This window comes from Panicum hallii, chromosome 5 (assembly GCF_002211085.1).
Source record: "Panicum hallii strain FIL2 chromosome 5, PHallii_v3.1, whole genome shotgun sequence".
In the NCBI taxonomy this organism is placed as follows: Eukaryota; Viridiplantae; Streptophyta; class Magnoliopsida; order Poales; family Poaceae; genus Panicum; species Panicum hallii.
Genome location: NC_038046.1, coordinates 51,294,002 through 51,315,574, shown reverse-complemented (window position 1 = coordinate 51,315,574; position 21,573 = coordinate 51,294,002). Strand labels below are relative to the sequence as shown.

Genomic DNA, 21,573 nt, shown 5'->3' with positions numbered 1-21,573 from the left:
CGCACTCCCCTCTCCCTGCCGTCGCCGGAGCTCCTCCAGGTACGTCGCCCCTCACCTCCAGGTACATCCCGGGGCAGGGAGGTCGCGGATCCGTGGCGGCGGGCCGGGGGGGCGCTGTGGGCGGCGGCCGGGGGCGCGCCGTGGGCGGCCGACCGGGGGCGCGCCGTGGGCGGGGGCCGGGGGGCGCCGTGGGCGGCGGTCGGGGCGCGCCGTGGGCGCCGGCCGGGGGGCGCGCCGTGGGCGGCGGCCGGGGGCGGTGGCCGGGGGCGCCGTGGGCGGCCGGCCGGGGGCGCGCCGTGGGCGGGGGCCGGGGGCGCGCCGTGGGCGGGGGCCGGGGGGCGCCGTGGGCGGCGGTCGGGGCGCGCCGTGGGCGCCGGCCGGGGGCGCGCCGTGGGCGCCGTGGGCGCCGGCCGGGGGGCGCTGTGGGCGCGCCGTGGGCGCCGGCCGGGGCGCGCCGTGGGCGCCGTGGGCGTCGGTCAGGGGCGCGACGTGGGCGGCGGCCAGGGGCGCGCCGTGGGCTGCGGCCAGGGGCGCCGCGGGGCTCGGCCACGGCGTGGGCTGCGGCCAGAGGCGCCGCGGGGCTCGGCCATGGCCTGGGCTGCGGCCAGAGGGGCCGCTGCCAGGGGCGGCGGCGGCAGGCAGGGCCGCCGTGCAGTACCTCCATGGATTTGTTCCAAATTGCTTCACTAATTTTGTGGCTTTTACCTTTTTTCCAGTGATTACTGAGCAGGGATTATTGAGCAGGACAATCTATTGGAACTTCTGCAAGGTATATTTTCTTTCCACTACTTGTATAAGCATGAGTTGTATGCATTCTAATTAGTTTATAACTTGTATAGATGGGTGAAAAAATGCTGTATCTTGAGTATTGCTATTATCATGAAATTCGAAGAAGAAGGATTCTTATTTGCATGGCAATCTGCGTTGTTATGTTATGGTACAAGTTGCAAGAAAATAGATTGTCGAGGAGGTACATCAAATATGGTTCTTTACTAGAAAGAGATTTAGAAAGGGAAAGGCGTCTCAACCGTTTGTATAATGGGACCGAGGCTAATTGTATTAGTGAGTTGCGAATGCGTAAAGCCGTTTTTCATAGGATATGTGACCATTTAAGGTCTCGTGGGTTGTTACAAGATAGTATGCACGTCTCTATTGAAGAGCAGCTTGCTATGTTTATGAAGTTTGTTGGCCATAGATGGACAAATAGGTCGGTGGCCTTTGAATTTTTGCGTTCTGGAGAGACAGTTAGTAGATACTTCAATGCTGTTGTAGATGCTCTATGCATTCTGTCCCGCGACGTCATTACCATGAGAACCACCGAGACACATCCAAAAATATCCAACAGCCCAGGAAGATTTCACCCATACTTTAAGGTAACATATACATATGTAATTAGAATTTAATCTTATATTCGTTAATTTGTAGTACGTACTAATAGAATAACCTTTTTTTTATTTTTCCTAGAAATGTATAGGGGCTCTGGATGGCACTCATATCCCAGCATCGGTTCCTCTATATATGCAAGATAGGTTTAGAGGTAGAAAACACTATCCAACACAAAATGTGTTAGCTGCCGTGGACTTTGATCTTAGGTTCACATATGTCTTGGCTGGATGGGAAGGATCAGCTCATGATTCCTATGTGCTACAAGATGCATTGTCACGCCCCTCAGGATTAAAAATTCCAGAAGGTATTTAGTAAAGTCATAAGTGATGCCTAGTGTTTTGCCTTAAAAAAATATTACCTAACTTTAGCTAAATCCAATTGTAGGTCACTATTTTCTAGCTGATGCTGGTTACGCTGCTAGACCTGGTATATTACCTCCGTATCGAGGTGTTCGGTACCATCTTAAGGAGTTTCAGGGGACTAGGCGACCAGAGAATCCAAGGGAATTGTTCAATCTTCGTCACTCCTCCCTTAGGACAACTGTTGAGCGGTCATTTGGCACACTCAAAAACAGATTTAAGATACTAACAAGTCAGCCATTTTTTCCTCTTAAAACTCAAGTAAAGATAGTATTAGCTTGCTGCACTTTGCATAACCTTATATTAGACGAGGGTCCTGATATTTATGTCTACGATGATGAGACATGGTTTGCAACTCTTCCAAGGAGCAACCGTTCCCATGGTGATATGAATATAGACAACCAGCTGTGGGCAAATATGCGCGATCAGTTAGCCCAACAAATGTGGGATGAATGGGATCGAAATTGATGCATTTGAGCCCAACAAATGTGCGCTTGTATTCGGATCTATGTACTTGTATTGTGTGTTTGTATTTGGACGTGTGTGGTTGCATGCAGACCTATTTACTTGTATTGGATGGTGTATTCAGACCCTGTGTACTTGTGTACTTGTATTTGATGGTTGCATTTGCTATTGATTAGCTATATAAAGCGGCTGTATTCAGATCTTGTTTTGTTGCATTGCGGTGTATTCAGATATGGTTAAAGGAAAAGAGAAAGAAAAGGTTGAAGGTGATGGCTCCGCTCGTGAGAGGACCATCACTTGGGATGATGATCAAACCAAGTTTATGTTTGGTTGGTTCATTGAGTTCATAAAGGATCAACATGCTGGTTTCAAGCTTAAAAAACAGCACCACTTCAAGTGTGCAGAAGCATTGAATAGACAATTCAATATGGGGGTAAGTGCTATCCAAGTTGAGAGACATCTGAGACACTACAAGGAAAATTGGAAGTTTGTTGCATCAGCCTTAGCTAAGAGTGGTAACACTTTTGATGCAACAAGGTCTATGGTAATTATCTCTGAATCAGACAAGGCAAATCTACAGGTGCTCTCTATTTGTCAATGTATTTTTGTTAATATTTGACTGTTTTTATGTAATTTGGACAACTAAGTAATATGTTACTTTGTGCAGGTTAGAGTAAGAAGGCTCCTTTCTAAGCCTATCAAATTCTATAATGAAATGCAAGAATTGTTCCGTAACAGCAATGCAGACGGTTCTCTTGCTATGGATGCCGCTAATTGCATGAATGACACACAAGATGAAGACAATGACTTGAATGATGACATATGCAATGACTTTTCAAATTATGCTCAACCTCAAGATGATCTAGGTGATGATTCTGACACTTTGCCTTCTCCTACAAATGAGCAAACTAGCTTTTTATCCCAAACTGGCGATGGTAGTTCATCTAGCTCTGGAATGAAGCGTCCTAGAGCTGAGGGTAAACCAGCCAAGAGAGATGTGAGACCGAAAAGTCGGTTGTCAAAAATAGGGGATACGATTGCAACTACTTTGGTGACCCTTCAACAAGAACTCAAGAAGCCGGCACCGGCTCCACCACATATGCCTAATTCTGATGCTATCTTGTGGCAAAGGCTTGAAAATATGACATTAACTACCGATCAAAAGCTTATGGTGGGAACTTTTCTAGCACATAAGGATCAAAAGGGTATGCGTGGTTTTCTATCCGGTTCAGCTGAGATGACATTTCAATCATGGGTATTCAAATTTCTCAGTGATTCGGGGCTGTAATTCCCTATGTGCTTGACTGCTATTTTGTTTAAGTGCCAGGTGATATATGTTTCAGTTCATACATAATTACTTTCATTGTTTGCACTTTGCTAAAATGAGCTATTTTGCATTTGTAGACTCATTCAAGAATTAACTAAAGGTGGATGGTGTCAATGGCGGCACTTCTTTTGAAGATATATGGTGATGCTCACATGTAGTTTCTGTAGCACTAAAATGATGGTAGTATGGTGCTGCTCATGTTTCTGTAGAACTAAGATGATGATAGTATGGTGGTGCTCACGTACTTTTGCTAATGGTACGATCTTTTGTCGACAGTGCTACGTTAGTATCCAACTTATATGGTATTTGATACAGCTGCTAGTTAATGTTTGGCAGCTCTTGTTTATTTGAGCTTTGCATCTATGGTGAGCTTGCAACAAACATCATCTTTGGCACTTGTCTGAACTAATTTTCGGACGCGTTTGGCCCTTTTTTTGTATCATTGATGTCAATTTTCAGAAGATCACGGTTAAGTGGCTTTTAGGTGTGGTAGCAAAACAAATAGCTACCACACATTGCCTAACTGTAGGTGTGGCAGCCATCCAAACAGCTACCACACTTTTTTTCTAAATGCCTAACTTTAGGTGTGGTCATAAACCAAACACGTACCTGAACTTAGCTACATTAGGCGTGCCACAGCTTAGGCAACAGGCTAACCTTAGGCTAGGCGAGTGAGGCGTCGAACCAAACAGCCCCCAAAAGCCCCGACCGCCGCTGAGGCGTATCAGCCGGCCCGGGTAAACCCATCGTGCCGAGCCAAACCAAAACCCGACCGCGGGGGCTTATCCGCGCTCCGACCGTGCTGCGCCTCAGTTCAGCTCAGCTCAGCTCGCTCCCCTCCCGCACTGCCGTGCCGCTCGCCATGGAGGCAGCCGCCGCCGCCTTGTCCCCTCCCCGCGTGGCCCTCGACGCGCGCGCCCTCTTCTCCCCGCCCCGCTCCCTCCCCGCCTCGCCCTCATCCCAGCTCCGCCTCGCCGCACGCCCCCGCGCGCTCGCCGCTGCCAGGCCGCGGTTCCTGAGCCCCCACCGAGACCCCGCCGCCGACGGCGGCCGCAGCGCCAGGGATGTCGTCGCGATGGTACGGTCCGCGCCTCGCGTGCCCGAGCTCCGGCGAGCGAATTCGGTGCGTCTGGAGTGGGCTAACGCCTAAAATGGTGTCTCCGCTGTCGCCTGCAGGTGGTGCCGTTCCTGAGGGGGACCGCGTGGGAGCAGCCCCCGCCGGATTTGGCCTCGTTCCTGTACAAGAACCGGATCGTGTACCTGGGGATGTGCCTCGTGCCGTCGGTCACGGAGCTCATGCTCGCTGAGTTCCTCTACCTCCAGTACGATGACGCCGAGAAGCCAATCTACCTGTACATCAACTCCACTGGCACCACCAAGGTTCGAAGCTGCTGCTGTCTGACTGTCCCTTGATTTCCTTGTATGACGATTATTACTTGTTTATAGATAATGAGTACAGGTTTGTGGCTCCAAAAACTTTCCATTAGGCTTAAATTGGGCATGCCAATTTAGTTTAGCTTGTGGAGTTTCTGTTCTTCAATTGTTAGCCAGGAGAGAGTTTTGTTCAGCTAGAACATGGAAATCTATTTGTGCCTTTCATCGGCTATACACAAGTTGTCTAAATTTTGTTGTACAATCTTCTCTCTAACAATTACAGATCATAATGCTTGCTCTAGTTTCAATCTTCATACCATTCTGATGTGTGTATCTCCCTCCTTATTCAGAATGGTGAGAAGTTAGGTTATGAGACAGAAGCTCTTGCAGTATACGATGCTATGAGGTCAGCTTTGACATATGTACTTATCCTCTTTTCATTTCCTTGCAAACCTATGGCTACCCCTAATCCCCCTTGAAATGACTTCACTTGGCTGATGCTTTGCACATCTTATATATGATTGTTAGCTCATTATAAGAAATGTGCATATTTTTGTGGTTGCAAACATAAGGCCTGAAACATAGAGGGACAACTCAAACATTTTATCTTCTATGTCAATTTTTGCTCTTTACAATGGACCAACGACAGATATCTGAGTCCATACCAGTACCTATTTCCACATCTCATGCCTACTTACCAACTGGCCCCACTAGAAGTCTAGAAACCAGTCTCTGACCAAACAGTAGAACACTTCTCCAAGTTCATGTTGATGTATGCATTTAACTTACTTTGCCCATAAACAAGTATGGTTTAGCCCTCTGATATTACCCCATTTGGCCAAATGGCATGTAATGTTTATTATACTCCGTGTTCACAAAATCTGAAATATGTGTTGTTTTAAACATGAGCATGGTCTCTAGATGCTATTTTGCCCATCGAATTTTTTGCAACTTGTTAGCACTATAGTATTGTGTAAGTATTTCAACAATGAATAGGCACATGGTTGTATTGGTGTTATATACAAATATCATTACACTTGTTGGACTTCTGAGGCCTCCCTATATAACTGTAAGAGAAGAGCAGATCAGTAGCCCAAGGAACTTTGTTCAGGTTTGAAGTACCCTTAAAAATTGCCAGTTACAGTAAATGACTTTGACGTCTAGCACATTAAACACTGCCTATAGTAACAAGAAAACAATAAGATCCATGGTTGATGATTCAGGTTATTAAATTTATTCCGTTAAATTAGCCAAGTTAAAACATGGGAAATTGTATGTATGTCACTATTCCTAGCCCCTAATTTGTATATGCAACTAAAGAAAAGTCGAGTTGGCATCAACGCCATTGATAAATATGAGATGGAACTGCTGTCTACCACTGCTTTGGCATTCTGTGAGCTGCAGTCATGTTTGGCAAATCAAAATAATTCAAAAATGAGAGAGAAAAATGAAAAGTCATAAATGCCCCTCCTGATCTCTCTTTTCTATCATCAATCTGCTTTCTTGTACTCCTGGTCTTATTCAACATCATCAGTGCAACTGGCTCCTCCAAAGCCAATATCCCCTCTGGCCAGCGAGCCCTCCTTCTCTTCCTCCAGCTGTCATGCCTCTCTCTCTCACACATTGTCAATGCCACCTCACTTGTCGCTGGCCTCCCCCGTGACACCAGGATCTGGCCACAAGGCTTGCAGGAGAGAGGCCAGCAGAGTTGAAGAGAAGGGCAGTGTTGATACAATTTCACTATCAACATGCAGTGTTATCTTTTTGTTAAATTTGAATGGTGTTAGTACCCCATCTCAAGCCAGTGGCATTCTCAACTGCCATGTTAGCAAACCAGTGGGCGTTGGCAATGATGTTATCTCTGTTTTCTTTTTAATTTTATACATGCAGTTGGAAAGTGAACATGTGGACTCTATGCAAATCTCCCCTTACTAAATAGAATAGTCTATTTAGTGTGCCTTCTCCATTTTTTTTAACATTCATTATTTTACTTGTAGTAATCTGCTAATCTATTATATTAATAAGGGAGTGTTAAAAAAAGCCACCACGTTCACCGAGAGGGTCTAGAAATTACCACGTTAATCGAAAAAAAAGCATATGAGCCGTTGGATTTTATGAAGATCTAATGGTCTAGATTAATCTAAAGAATCTATATCAAATATGATTAAAGATATTAGATTAAATATCGAATATACATAGAACAAAATATATAAAAGAAAACCAATATATAAGTAATAAAATAAACAACTCTTTCCTTTCTCCTCATCTCATCTACGTTCTTTTTCCCAAAACAACAACAACAACCAGACGTACCAAAATAAAGTGATTAGCACCTGATTTCGTTTTTCCGTTTTAAGGAAACAACGTGGTGGCAAACGCCACACCTTTAATTGATTTTTTTGGCTGAATTGAACATAGGTCAAAACTGTTATAAAAAAAACATAGGTCAAAACAATAAGAAGTTTAGATTATTGCTCAAAAAGAAAACCAATATACATAGAACAAAATATAGAATAGAAAACAAATATATAAGTAATAAGATAAACAACTCTTTCCTTACTCCTCATCTCATCTACGTTCTGTTTCCAAAACAACAACAACCAGACGTACCAAAATAAAGTGATTAGCACCTGATTTCGTCTTTCCTTTTTAAGGAAACAAAACGCCCCACCTTTAATTATTTTTGGCTGAATTGAACATAGGTCAAAATAATAATAAGTTTATGCAGGGTACAAATCGCAAATCAGGGGAGGTGAGAGAGGTTAGAGCTAACTGATTTCGTGCACTAGGATCTGACACCAATCCAAAGCTGTGTTTCACAGAATGTGCAGCCCCTCATATAACTTAAACGAACTAGGTTCTGACACCAATCCAAAGACATGTTTCTCAGAATGTGCAGCCTTCGTATAACTTAAACAAACATAACTGTACTTGATAAAGTATTAGCTTTGAAAGAGAAATTAAAAGGGGCAAATATATATATGTATGCGTTAATCAAGCTAACTATGGAGCATCCTGGACTTTTTAGTGAACCATTGCCTCCCTTCATCTTGCATGTCTTCAGTTTGTTTACCTAATTCTTTGTTGCAAAAGAGTCCTTGGTGAGATTGGCTCACGGAGCAAAATTTGAACAAGGCAGGTGGAGATCGATATATACATCACAAATCCAAGATGTTGAGATGCAGGATAGCAATAGCACAACCAACAAGAGGGAGGAGAAGGTTGTGGCACTCATCCCATTACGACTCGAAGAACAGGAACACAACGACGCGAAACGAGGAGATGTAACTTCGGTTGATCATTTTAGGGAGTCTGAACTCCAACTAGATATTGGTTCGATTTAACTAATATATAACAAGGGGATGGTTGGAGATTTCCTACGCATTACAGATGAATGGCGATGAGAGGATGGAATGCAGAGAGAGAGAGAGAGAGAGAGAGAGAGAGATAAAATTCTCTTTGATTGATCGATCCGGCAACTTCGCTCGATTTATTTCTTTTTTTTTGGAGTAGAAACAACTCAATTTATTTCATGGAGACTGACCAGAGCTTAGTAATCATGAGTGAGGCACCAAAGCACGAGGATGGTGAGGAAAGGAAGAAAGCTTATGCTAATAAATCATGTAGGAAACACTAGGTTTGACGACTTTGAGTTGGAATCGATGTCCTCCCATATTAGGTATGGAGCAAATCATTGAATAAACCAATGCCCTCATCATCCTGATCGACCAAATGCTCTCCATGAGCTAGATGATAGTCCATAATATTAGAAAGACGGTGTCCTATTGAGCATTGTACTAGCATTTCACGTGTTATGCAATAAGGCAGAGACAGAAGAAGGATCGAGCAACAAGAGTAAGAGCCACACGAGGGTGAAGAGGTTGTGCAGCTTTATGGACGTGGGCTCCCTTGCTACGGAGATGGAAGGTGAGGGATGAACAGGGACAAGCAGTGGAAAGAAATGTTCCTACTTGATCATAGCCCCTAAACACAAATTAGCATTGCAAAACCTAAATAGGATAGGAACAAAAGCTAGAGAATGCAACCAACATCCACATAAGAAAAACGAGATAGCAGGCGTGTACCATTGTTGATAATTTCCTTCAACTATACCTCATTCTCATTAAGAGGAAATTAGCTTGCTCAAGATGCAAAAAGAAAATAGTACATTGATTGCTTAGGAAGGCAATGGGACAAGAAAGACAAAAAAAACAAATATACCTCATCACTATGAAAAAAAGAAAAATACATAGAAAAAAGTTCAATGTTGTTATTTTCTATCACTACAATAGCTGAAATGATACTAGCCGCGCTATTAGCGCGGGACACCTTGCTAGTTGCTCATATATGGAGGCACAATTGTTCTAATAGCCATTACCAATGCCAGTTCTTATTCCATGGAGCACTAGCTTATATCTCTCTACCCTAGTGTAGGTATGTAAAAGTCCCAATTTTCACTCTCTGTGTCGGTAATGCATGGGGAGAAGCTGCTTTGCTCTTAGCTGCTGGTGCTAAAGGTAACCGCGCTGCACTTCCATCATCGACGATAATGATAAAACAGGTCATTTCCTTTTCTTTCCTTGATGTTTATACATTCTAATTTCTTTATTAAATGAATCTAATGCACATGGTACACAACTAATAAGATTCTGCAACAGAATGTCTTATTATCTTACACTTACTCCCAGACCATGCTGCATTTGCACATACTTTGTTTATGAACATACAAAACTGTGTCCAATATCATTGGCATTTACTTGTTAAAAATGATAGGCTACAATGTCTTACCACTGTGATGTGTAATGTGCAGCCAATTGGTCGTTTTCAAGGTCAGGCAACAGATGTTGACATTGCAAGAAAAGAGATCCGGAATGTCAAGATAGAAATGGTATTTTTTCCATTCTTGTAGAGAGAAAGAATTGATGACCTTATGATGAATTTAAAGTGGTCCAGGATTAGCTTATCTTACTTGTTTCTAGTGTTTATTGCTCCAGTTCATTGATGCAGGATAGGAACATACAAAGTTGTGCAATGCCAAACTATTTCTTCTGTTCATTGGTGATCATAAGAACTATTGAGGAAAAAAGAAAATAGCCATGCCACTATTGTTAATATGGTGATCAAACTTTCAAGTTTTGAAGTATCTCCTTTCAGTTTCCAAATGTAGGCAGTTCACACACACACAAAACACACACTAGTTTCCACTGTATCATCTGAAGAAATTTTCATTTTTAGCTATCAACCACAATTCACATGTGAAATTTGCTTACTTGGAAGTTATCTTATGCCAACCCATTCCTATGTTGTAGTGAGTAGTGACCATAATCATGGAGAACAGTACATGGGCCTAATATTATGGAAAACCAGAACCACTTCTCAACCCTAATGTCGGTTCAAACTTGGACCTTCACATCTAGTTTCGATATACAGCCTTGGATGCTTTGCACTTGAAAGAAAATCTCAAACCTGTGACTTAGATGTTTCCGTGCATTAATCTTAAGTTATTTTGTGATAGTTCCCCATGAAGGGGGGGGGGGGGGGGGGCAAGCTGTTTCTTCTGAGTGTAGAATTTACTGGCTGACTTTGTTGTTCAGATTAAGCTGCTGGCAAGGCACATTGGTAAACCAGTAGAAGAGATTGCTCAGGATATCAGACGGCCTAAATACTTTAGCCCCAGTGAAGCTGTGGATTATGGCATCATCGACAAGGTAAACAATCTCAAAGCGAATCAAAAGAAACCACCTGATCTGATTTAACAACTAATAGTAATATCCATGTTCTACAGGTGATATACAACGAGAAAATCCAGGAAGACAGCGGTGTCGTGTCAGAACTCAAAAGATCAAATTTGATATAGTTTTTGTTTTGACAAGTAGAGACATATTTGTACGTTTAGAAGCGAGTTACATGCGATTGTGTATTGAGTAGTTGCCATTCATTAGCAGGCCGTAGATCACATAACTGGATAGCCAATGCCATGCACAAGCGTTTCCTTGAACCTTACTATTTCAGCCGGTATTGCCCTTGCCCGGTTGCCCCAATAGGTGTGCTGAATCATGAATTTTTGTCGGTGGCTGTGGAGCGTTGGTTAACAATTGGTATTGGCCAAGTTGCTCTCGTCCCCAAAATATGCCACCAGATACGGTGGTCACACCTACGATGCTGCTGACTTATTTTATCTATAAGGCTCGCAAGTCAGAACGGAACGAAAATGTTGAAGGGACAATCGGAGGAGCTGGGCTGGTTTTGGTCTTGATCTGGGTATGGGTAGGGCCCAGACAAGACTCATAATGTAAATAATTAAAATTAATGACTTGCTTATATTTTATATTAATACCTGTGCACTTGCGTACTTCCTCCATACTAGGTCGTAAATTTTACTACACAAATATATAGTAAAAACTATGAAGCCAAAACGACATATTATCTGGAATAGAGGGAGTACGGAGTAGAATGGAACACTGGAGAAAAACTTACAATTTTTTACCCTCAGTCGCAGAGTGTGGTAGAAGTAAGTTTGTTTTTTTTTTGAAAATATGATTTCTGGTTCCTTTTTTCGTACGGTCTTCAATACAATTTTTCTGTATGCTCGGTGTGAGTTCTTTTTTTAAGATGCCATTTGTGTAATTTCTGAGCAAAGAGAATGGAGATTGATTCTTTGTTAAAGTAACAAATAAATAAAATTATTTGAATGGACATTTGCATGTCTGTTGATTGGGTTGCACGCTTTTTATTTCTAGAATGCCTTCTCCAACAATTAAGTCAGCTAGTAGCTATAAGCCATTCCATGTAACCAGAAGATTTTTAGCATGTATGTGTAGGACCCACGCTAGTAATTATTTTATCTGCCTCTCTGTCCTTCCGAGGCTGTAGTTGAGAAAAGAGACGTGGTAAGTTTCTATACTTGCCATATTATATAGATACTACATATAAAATTATATTTCTAGTGCATAGTTTTTTAAAAAGAAATTGCTATTTAGTCATATCTTTTCTCTCTCTTTTCTCCTTCTATCCTCTCTTCTTTTGTCTTGATTTTCGCGTACACATGGTTTGTTGCATGAGACACGATTTTTTAGTATTTTTTCTTCTCTGCTCGTTAACTTTTTCTTACATGACAACGTATTTAATACTATGAAAACCAGCTAACCAGCTAAGTTGGAGGATTGGGACTGCCGTAGAAACCCTCAAGCATGAAAAGACATGGCATACGCTAGTCAACCTGCTAACGGTCTGATAACCGGACCATAACTAGACAAATCCATTTTAATAATATATATCTTATCTCCCTCCAGACCACCCCAGTCCCTTATCTTCCAAAACCAAGCTAGACCAATCTGCATGCATCATTTCAACCAAATTGGACCGCCCCACCTTCCCAAACCACGGTTTCAAACTTCTGTCCAATGTCCATCCGTAACAGGCATCAGCCTCATATATTCAGAGGCCAAGCAGCTTAGCCTCGATGGCATCATTATGCCTGCGTACCACAAGCTCAGAAGCAATTCAGTTCGATGGTTCCAGGCTTGGAGCATCATCGATTCATCAATTATGACAGGCATGATTCAAAGAAATTTATGCATAGAAGGTACATCAGCAAGCAAGCAGCTCAGCCTCGTAGAGATGGAAGAGCCGGTGCTCAAGAGATGAAAACAAGCATAGTCTAGTTCCATTAAGTACATATGAAGTTCACATGACACTGAAATAAACCGACAAATTGATTTCAACAGCACCAGAACATGAAATAAGTACAGACATGTTGATATTGTCGATGTTTCTTTAGGGGGTGTTTGGAATCACTTGGGATAACAGTTATCCAGCTAAAGTTTTGTTAGCTAGAATTAGACAGCTAACTATTAGCTGGCTAACTGTTAGCCTGGGGTGTTTGGAACCTCCAGCTAATAGTCTGAGTACCGGTACTCTTTTACCATACTACCCCTATGATATCATATTGTATATTGTATTATTAAAGTGTATTCTTTATCCAAAAATACACCAAATAATTAAAATAAATTATAAAAAAATAGCAACACACAAATGTCTCAAAGTATGGTACAAAAATTATTTCAAATAATAAAAATAAATAGGTTTACAATGCTCATCCTCGCATGTTAAACAATGCATTAGCAATGCTATCACGAAAATCATTCATGTCTTGTTCTTCGTCACCATTTTGTTGAGACAATGAAACCGACGCCATGGGCATATAATCCTCGTCATTGTCACATCTTTCAAAGTCCGCATCCGCTATGGCACTTTCTCTTATGAAGTTATGTAGCGCCATGCAAGCAATTATTATTTTAGTTTGCTTTACCATTGGAAACGACGGTAGGTGCAACAATATCCTCCATTTCATCTTCAACACACCAAATGAGCGCTCGATGACGTTACGCAAGGATGAATGACAAAAGTTAAACAACTCCTTTTTCCCTCTTGGTCTTGGGCCTTGACGAAACTCCGGTAGGTGATATTTTGTTCCTTTGTATGGTGCAAGATATCCTTCACGATTAGGATATCCGGAGGCAACAAGATAAAATTTTCCTGTACATTATAGAACATTAGTAATTATTAAATATACTTGTAAATTAAGGATGTAGTAATTATTAAAAATACTTGTAGTATAACTATGTACTAATTATTTAAAATTTACCTTGAGGAGGATGCGGGAACTTGTCACCATATTTTTGGATGGCATCATTGAAGACTCTCATATCATGAACAGACCCTGGCCAACCGGCAACTACAAAGGTGAACCGCATATCAAAGTCGCAAATAGCTAGCACATTTTGACTTGAGTACCCGTGACGGCCTGTATGTTGGAGCACCTTTGACGCCGGCACAACAACACGTATATGTGTTCCATGTATGGCTCCAATGCAGTTATCAAAATGAGGTGAAAACTGAGGAGCTTGAACTCTAGGATGAACCGTTGTAAATCCTGGATCTCGTGGTTTAATGTAATCAGCTGACATCTTATTTACACAATGCAGCACTTCTTCAAATTTCCGACTGATAGTTTCTTTGGACCTCTCAAAGCTATTGGCAGCTTGTCTAATAGACTGCGGCGGAGGAGAGTGCGGCGGCGGCGGAGGAGAGCACGGCGGCGGCGGCCCGCGACCTCTGCACGGCGGAGGAGAGGTCGCGCCGCCGGCGGGAGGAGCTGGGAGGCCGGGGTCGCCGCGCCGCGCCGCTGGCAGGAGGAGTCGATCTGCGACGAGAGAGAGAGGAGTGGAGGCAGGTGCGCGTGTAAAGGATAAGGGGTAGGAGCGTCTTTTACCAAGTTTTAGCTGCTTTTAGCTGGGTGGAGCTGGCTAACAGGATTATTGTTATCCAGGGGTTTAGCTAAGAGTTAGCTGGGCTTTTAGCTGGGCTGTTTGGAACCTAAGGGATAATTTTAGCTGGATAACTGTTATCCTTAGTGGTTCCAAACAGGCCCTTAGTCAGCATCCATTTTCTTAAAGCTACCTGAGCAGCAGCCTTGGCTTGCTCCAAAACAGATCATTTGGTACCTATATGATATGTGAGCAAACAAGTTCAGCTTCAAATTGACACAAAAGGATGAACAGAGGCCATTTTTCATGTGAATAACACTCCTACCAGCACAAAAAAATGATCTAAAATAGTTTAAAAGGAATGTACTCACAGAAGTTCCTAATGCACTCAGCTGCCAGTCACCCTTCCACTAAAACCTCTGTAACAAAAACATTAAATTGGCACAAAAATAAAGGCTTAAATAACTTAGCAGAAAAAATGAGTTTAGCCTTAAACGAGTTTAGCAAAACTAAACAGAGATGCCATACCTTCACTATCAGAACATAATTCTGGAACTTTAGCCTTAAATAGTCAATCTTTTGCGCAGACAAGAGCCTCAAGCATTTTTGGAGTTAGTGAGCTTCTATGGTCTCCAAGAATTCTTCCCCCACAACTGAAAGCAATTCGGATGATACAGTACTAAGGGGAATCGCCATAGCTGGTAGTACAAGAAAATTTCTGATTTGCTTTTCCACCACGCTAGGACATCAAAACCTTCTGTGCCATTCTCAATCTTTTCTTCTAAGTAGATATCCAAATCGGATTTTGGTGACCGTGCAACCCTCACTATATGAGCAAACTCAGCTTCAATCTTCCTTTTTCCCGAGAGCCGGTGAGCCCACAATGGAGACTTCACTAACATGTGTCCCCATGTCTGTGCTACTTGTCCTTGAATATTGTTGCTCATATAGTGTGAAGTACCTTCTCATCCACACTATGGCAGAGTTCACATGCATACCAATCTGATCTGCGTTTTTGCACACCTTCGGAAAAAAGAATCCAAATAAAGTGCTTTCCTTCTTGGATCTAATATGATGGCAATGACTAGTGCAAGGTTAAATGCAATCTCTTTGTTCTTTCTACGGAGGATATCTTCACTTCGAGGGTTACCTTCATCTAGATCCCAATACTTCTCAAACTTAGAACACATAGATGCTGCCAACTCTTGAAGCAAGTTAGTTGTTTGCAAGGCTGGGTCCTCCTTCAGTGCATGTAGGATGCAAAGAACTAAGGGCAAAAACTTATGTGCTGTTGGTTTCCTGTGGGCTGAAACAGCAAGGGTAAGTTCTTCAAAGGCTTTGAGAAACTCGCAAATTGCTTCTGCTTTTATCCATTCTTCTTCACTAGGATCAACTTCCAAAACTTAGCAGCATAGGTGTTCAGAACAGCCTTGTATTCCAATGCTTTAGATCACCATCCACATTGACTACGTTTTGCTCATAGTGTTCCCAAACATTAGACCTTGTACGACGTGGTGTTTGTGATGAGAATAATTCCATGGAATCATGACTGTTGAACTACCAGAAGCGTTCGATGACATGTTTATCTACTTATTACTTCCACATATAAGTGAAACAAAGTTGAAAATTAGACCATGACCAACATAGTAATATGCAGGACAACTGAAAAACAGGAGTATCTATCTAAGCACGAAGTAGCAGAAGTATGCATGTTTCTTAGGTAAAGCATCAACGAGAAACAAGAGCATGTATTCATTCACCGTCCAACCAGTATCTCCCTCCGAACAGGCCAACACTCTCCATCCGAACTCTGCAAGAATCTCTGTCCCATGCCAACTGATCGATCTAGATGGGGAGGGGGAGGAGGATCGATCCATGGGAGAAGGGGAGGAGGAGTACCTAGTGGATCCACGGACAGCCGGACGGGGGTACTTGAATGCCGCGCCGAGCTCGCGCGGCCGCGCCACGAGCGAACGGCAGCCGCCGCTGCCGCTGTTGACGAGCCGATGAGGGAGAATAGGATGAGATGATAGGATCCACGAGCAAACCAGGCCCGACCAGATCGACCCACTCTAATCGTGAATCTCAACTGAACCAGCCCACTAGCCATCTCAGCCCGATTACCACCAAACCAAGTCGCCCCAAACGGAAAAACCGAACTACAAAAACCGGTTTTGGCCCAAACCACTGGAAGCTTGATACGCTAGCGTCGAAATAGTTTCTTCTCACCTCCACATCTGCAATAATCCGATGTTAGCAGTTGAAACCGACAGCTGTTGGAGAAGATCTATGAACTCTCAGTGGTTAAGATTTTTAGATCTTGAGAGCAACATCAATAACTTCATGGTCGGAGGTCCTCCGTTCTTGGTTTATTGTGCATGCTTGAATCAGGAATTCAGCAGCGGTAATTGGCACTACTCCCCATTATCACAGGTGACAGGCCTGCTGCGAGGCTCGGAAGTCGGAAGGATCTTCGTCATCAGACCTAGATTGACGGCTGGCGTTCAACCGCTCACCCCGCCCGCCCGGTCGCCCGGAGTAAAACCGCTCTGCAGCTGACTCGCGGACTCGCCTCTTGAATCGAGGGAGAAGCAGGGTTTATCAAAAGGAAAGAGAAGCGGAACTTTATAAAAACAAGCGGACATCTTACAAAAAGCGAGAGAGAGAAGAGGAGATTCCCTGAAGAAGTCCTACTCCCAAGCGGTTCAGTTCGTTCCAGCACCATTGCGGATGGTCCCTGGTGCACCGGATCGTGGTGGCGGAAGGCGCGATGGGGTCGGAGCCGGTCGGTATGGCCGGGCTGGCGGCCGGAACCCCGTCTGGCAGCCTGTGGGGCATCGGGGTGCTGGTGGCGGACGCGGCGGCGGGGAGGGGGATACCCGTGGTGGACGAGGTGGCAGATTGGAAGGTGCGGCGCCTGGTGGGAGAGGCAGAGGCAGGGGAACTGGGGATGGTGGTGAGGGTTCTTCATCGTATTGGGATCGAGCACATCGGGAAGAGATGAACCAAGACAGGAAGCATGATAAAGAAGAGTAACCAGATATCCCGCAGAATCCGCAGCAGCAAGATCAGAGCCCCGAGGGAGGAGAGAAGCAACCTCGCGAGCCAGCTGATCAACTAGACTTAACAAGCAAGCAAAACCCTACTTCCGGCTACGGATGCAAGTACTGTGGCCTGAAGAACCATACATCTGAGAATTGAAATCGTAGAATGCACTGTGAGATGTGTGGTTTGAACAACAATATATCGTTTGAATGTTAAAAGAGAGCCTCTGTGGAACTGTGCCCCTGAACTGTGTGCTGCACAAGTCGAAAACCAAAGCTTCTTCTACATTGAAGAGAACATTGACAGTAGAGCCGCTAAGGAAAAAGCCAGTACTGCTATTATCTCTGTTGTAATTGGGTCTGTTACAGCCAAACAAATTGAGAATGAGTTCAGAAATGCGTTTAGTAAGGAGGTATGGATATGGAAGGCTAAACAAATCTCTGAGAACAAGTTTTCCATGAGGTTTCCCAATGCCAAAATGGTGCAAGACTGGGGACACTTTAGAGCCCTGGGCATGAAGACTATTGAAGCTGAGATTGCGATTAATCCTTGGTCTCCTTCTATTGGGGCAAAAGGGGAGCTGCAGCATGCTTGGTTTAAAGTCTCAGGCATCCCACCAGATCAAAGATCTTTGAGGACAATCGCCAAAGTTGGAGGATTGGTGGGAAAAACTCTGGAAATTGATGAGAAGACAAGGTATGGGGATGATTATGTAAGGATGAGAATTGCCTGCAGGGATGTGACTCGGGTTCCAGTGGTGGCTGAAAGTTCACTGGGCTTGTTTATCTATGATTTCTTCTTTGAGAGAGATATGGTTGCACCTGCTCAACTACCTGTCCATCCTGTGGAAGCTTCTAAGATGGACAATTGTGAAACATGGCGTTTAAGGTACCTGCATGATCTACTCTTTCAACTTCCTTCTGCTTATATAGCTAGCATGCACTTCGACAAGGGTGGAACCACTCAAACCATGCAAGTAGAGGCAGAACACACTACAAAGCCATTTGGATGTTCAGGTTATATGTACCTTTTTACAGTTTAGACATTGGTTTATCAGCAGTTATATCTTTTTTATGTTTAATTCAAGGATATAGATCACACAACCTTTCACTGGATTGCTGGTAAAAAAAAGTAGAGTTATATGAGTTGTATTAGTAGTATTTATGAATAAACATTAAATAATAAAAAGTGAAACATAGTTTGAGGAAGATTGGATGGCTTACTGTTTGCATTACACTAGCAAAGGCTCTGCAGCCGTTCTCTTCGTGCGGACGTACTATTTTACCGTCTGTTTGTGATACTCGATGTTTTAAGCTGAGCTGCTTAATTTGTTCTAGGGGAAACCAAGCATACACAAAAGAAAGGTTAACTGAGGCTGAGGAATGCTATATCCATGGGATAGATTCTTTTTCTTCAAATGAAGATTCTAGAAAAGCGCTAATGCTGTGCTACAGCAATCGTGCTGCTACTCGGATGTCTCTGGGTAAGATGAGAGAGGCCCTATCTGATTGTCGAGAAGCTATTGGTATTGATTCCAGCTTTCTCAAGGCACAAGTCAGAGCTGCCAAGTAAGACCAATGCACTAACTTTCACACTAATGGAAAACGATTGGAATTTTATCATAATTAATGTTATGCCTATCAAGTGGAACAAATTAAAAGTAACTATGCTTTTGTCTTGTTGGAAGATCAGGGAAACATCCTACTTTCTTGACAAGTTTTCTAGGGATTAGATTTTTACTCAACCTATCCAACTATGGAGTATTGCATCCAGATCTCAAAGAAAATAAATATTTCATGAAACTGTTTGTCTGTAACTGAGTTTAAGATCAGATGATGCCTTAACATGTCCAACTGAATGTTTGCATGCCGTTGACTTTGGGAAAGGTGTTGCTGCCCTTTCTATTTTTATGCCCATAATCTAGAGAGCAATTACTGTGAACTCTTTATGGCAGAAGTAATTTGTAAACTTTATTTTATGATAAGATCCACTTGATAATTAATACTAATGATTCATTTAGTTTGTCGTAACACCCTTACTATACATTACATTTGACAATATTATTATTTCAACTTATTGTATGCTTATGGCTTATTGGCTTATCTAATGGGTCTAGCTGCCTACTTGCCTTGGGGGATGTTGAAGAAGCACAAAAGGCTTTTGAGATGTGTTTGAAGTCTAATCATCTGTCAAGCTTGGACCGTAAAATTGTAGAAGAGGCTTCTGATGGTCTACAAAAAACTCAGGTACTAAGTTTCTGGTATTATGCCAGATTAAGTACCAAATATACTAGGTTAAATGTTCCTCAAAGTAAATACTCTTTGATCAGTTATTTCCATTGGTTATATAAGTACCCAGGAAGATTGTCGGCAAACGAGTGGCAGAATTTTGTCAACATACCATTGGCTGTGGTAATGATAAGTGGGACTTGATCCCACTTTTCATTGTCACACTCGGTGCTATAGTTGGAAAACTGTGACTTCCCAAAAGTATGAAAGAAAACCTACTTATGAGCACTGTACCAGGTCGAGTTTAGATATCCACAACTCTGGAATCTATCTGTTTCGTACTGAATGCATTATTAATTGGATATTGCTTGTCTGAATTGTGCATCCTGCTTAAGCATTCTTAATCTCTTAGAAAACATGGTATCAAAATAAGTTGTTATATATGTGGAAATTGATAACCCAATCATTATGTTCCTGTGTTTTCTTTGGCAGAAAGTATCTGGTTTTATTCTTCAATCCAAGGAGTATCTTATAAAAAAGGCATTTGACAAGATACCCAGTGCCTTACAAATGATCTCTGATGCTTTGTCCATAAGTATTTATTCAGATAACTTGATGGCGATGAAAGCAGAAGCACTGTTACTGGTCTGTATTTACAGTATTCTTATTTTGCCTTCTGTACGTCTTACTATGTTTCCTCTTTCCACTAGTAATTTTTTTGGCCTAACTGTTAGTTTAGTTGGATTTAACAGTTGCAGCAATATGAAGAGGTAATTGAGTTTTGCGAAGAAACTCTTTATCTTGCAGAAAGGAATAGTGTCTGTTTGTGTCTTGACGAGAATACAGAAAGCAATAACTTGGACAACAATACTTGCTCTGTGAAGTTGTGGCGTCGATATCTTATTGCTAAGTCATATTTCTTCCTTGGAAAGCTTGAAGAGGCTCACCAGTTCTTAAAAAAGTATGACCAAGTAAAAGTCATGGAATGCAGGTAATATTTTGTTACCAATGCTATACTGGTTTGGGTTGTTTCTAGGATCCATGTATGACTGCTTATGATTTGCTGATTTTGGGAGAACACTGATTAGGTGTGGGAAGCAATCTCAGAAATCAATTTCATCATTCTCCATGACCATCTCTGAGCTACTGCGGCTTAAAGTATGTCATATGTTGGCTTTGTTGTTTATCTTCTATAATTTGGCTAATGTTATGATAGGGGCACCCTTTTCTTTTGGGCCACTACTCTATCTATCCATATAATCCAGCATTGTCTTTGCTCACATGTTGTTGTTATTCATCATGCATGTACATGTTGCCCATGGTATTCAGCAAAATTTGCAAGAACTTTACACTAATGGCACATATTCTTGTTTGCTACATCTCAGGCTGCTGGAAATGAGGCATTTCAATCTGGTAAATATTTGGAGGCTGTGGAATATTATACCACTGCTTTGATGAGCAATGGCGAGTCACTACGTCTTTTAGCAGTTTGCTTTTGTAACCGTGCAGCAGCATATCAAGTAATGGGTCAAATTTTAGATGCAATTGCAGATTGCTCACTAGCCATAGCCCTTGATGCAGATTATGCTAAGGTAGGTGTATTATCCTCCTGTTGTACTTGTATCAAATAAAAACTCTGTAACTATGTTCTGTAACTCTTTCTGGAATTTAGCCAAAACCACATGTATAATTGTGCTATGATACCCATTCATTTGATCTTGTGCTTTAGCAGGGCATATTTTCCTTTCTATTGCTTCTTCTGATACATGGGGAATGCCGGCCTTTGAGTTTTTAGTTGCTAAGTTAATTTTTCCCATAGCAGCCAGGAACATGGATGTCCTGGGAACATCAACCTGGGAACAATTGCGTTCTGTGTCCCAGGAACAATTACATTCGCACGATGTAAAAACCTTCTGCAAGTAATGTACCATGATCCTCGACCCCGGTTCCTTGTACCATGTTCCTCAGTGAAAGCAGATGAGAATTGGGAGAAATAACAGATTGATTAATGGGGAGCAAAGGCTCAAGTACATATAGGCAAGGGTGTCCACGGGAATAAGAGATCAATCCTATCAGGGGAGATCCTTGCCTATCTTAACCAACTAACCAAAACAAGGAGT

At 42.6% G+C, this 21,573-nt stretch overlaps 5 protein-coding genes across 9 annotated transcripts; 4 read left to right on the top strand and 1 right to left on the bottom strand.

The window, feature by feature from the left end:
• The first annotated feature begins 866 nt into the window (after positions 1 to 866).
• LOC112895941 lies at positions 867 to 2,284 on the top strand. The gene is made up of 3 exons (XM_025963952.1): positions 867 to 1,373; positions 1,465 to 1,690; positions 1,771 to 2,284. Exons 1-3 carry the CDS (start codon positions 912 to 914, stop codon positions 2,211 to 2,213), a joined length of 1,131 nt encoding a protein of 376 aa, XP_025819737.1. The 5' UTR covers positions 867 to 911; the 3' UTR covers positions 2,214 to 2,284.
• Positions 2,285 to 2,684: 400 nt separating this feature from the next.
• Positions 2,685 to 3,529, top strand: LOC112895912. Its single transcript, XM_025963916.1, has 2 exons — positions 2,685 to 2,790; positions 2,878 to 3,529. Exons 1-2 carry the CDS (start codon positions 2,752 to 2,754, stop codon positions 3,496 to 3,498), a joined length of 660 nt encoding a protein of 219 aa, XP_025819701.1. The 5' UTR covers positions 2,685 to 2,751; the 3' UTR covers positions 3,499 to 3,529.
• A 747-nt stretch (positions 3,530 to 4,276) lies between these two features.
• On the top strand, positions 4,277 to 11,020 carry LOC112893714 (ATP-dependent Clp protease proteolytic subunit-related protein 4, chloroplastic). Its single transcript, XM_025961176.1, has 7 exons — positions 4,277 to 4,615; positions 4,714 to 4,917; positions 5,262 to 5,317; positions 9,346 to 9,472; positions 9,722 to 9,799; positions 10,506 to 10,619; positions 10,697 to 11,020. The coding sequence occupies exons 1-7, from the start codon at positions 4,400 to 4,402 to the stop codon at positions 10,766 to 10,768; spliced, it is 867 nt and encodes a 288-aa protein (XP_025816961.1). The 5' UTR covers positions 4,277 to 4,399; the 3' UTR covers positions 10,769 to 11,020.
• A 1,891-nt stretch (positions 11,021 to 12,911) lies between these two features.
• Positions 12,912 to 17,101, bottom strand: LOC112891588 (protein ALP1-like). 5 transcript variants are annotated; one of them, XR_003228576.1, is made up of 5 exons: positions 16,080 to 17,096; positions 14,709 to 15,776; positions 14,552 to 14,599; positions 13,559 to 14,417; positions 12,912 to 13,449 (listed from the first exon to the last, which is right to left on the bottom strand). XR_003228576.1 is itself a non-coding variant. In XM_025958485.1 (2 exons), exons 1-2 carry the CDS (start codon positions 13,878 to 13,880, stop codon positions 13,007 to 13,009), a joined length of 765 nt encoding a protein of 254 aa, XP_025814270.1. In that variant the 5' UTR covers positions 13,881 to 14,187; the 3' UTR covers positions 12,912 to 13,006. The 5 variants fall into 5 exon arrangements, 1 of the variants encoding a protein (XP_025814270.1); XR_003228577.1 differs by having other exon boundaries at positions 14,709 to 15,681; XR_003228578.1 differs by having other exon boundaries at positions 14,709 to 15,203; positions 16,080 to 17,095.
• Positions 17,102 to 18,704: 1,603 nt separating this feature from the next.
• Positions 18,705 to 21,136, top strand: LOC112895779 (dnaJ homolog subfamily C member 7-like). Its single transcript, XM_025963771.1, has 6 exons — positions 18,705 to 18,793; positions 19,342 to 19,471; positions 19,946 to 20,098; positions 20,206 to 20,444; positions 20,542 to 20,611; positions 20,839 to 21,136. Exons 1-6 carry the CDS (start codon positions 18,714 to 18,716, stop codon positions 21,082 to 21,084), a joined length of 918 nt encoding a protein of 305 aa, XP_025819556.1. The 5' UTR covers positions 18,705 to 18,713; the 3' UTR covers positions 21,085 to 21,136.
• Positions 21,137 to 21,573: the final 437 nt, after the last annotated feature.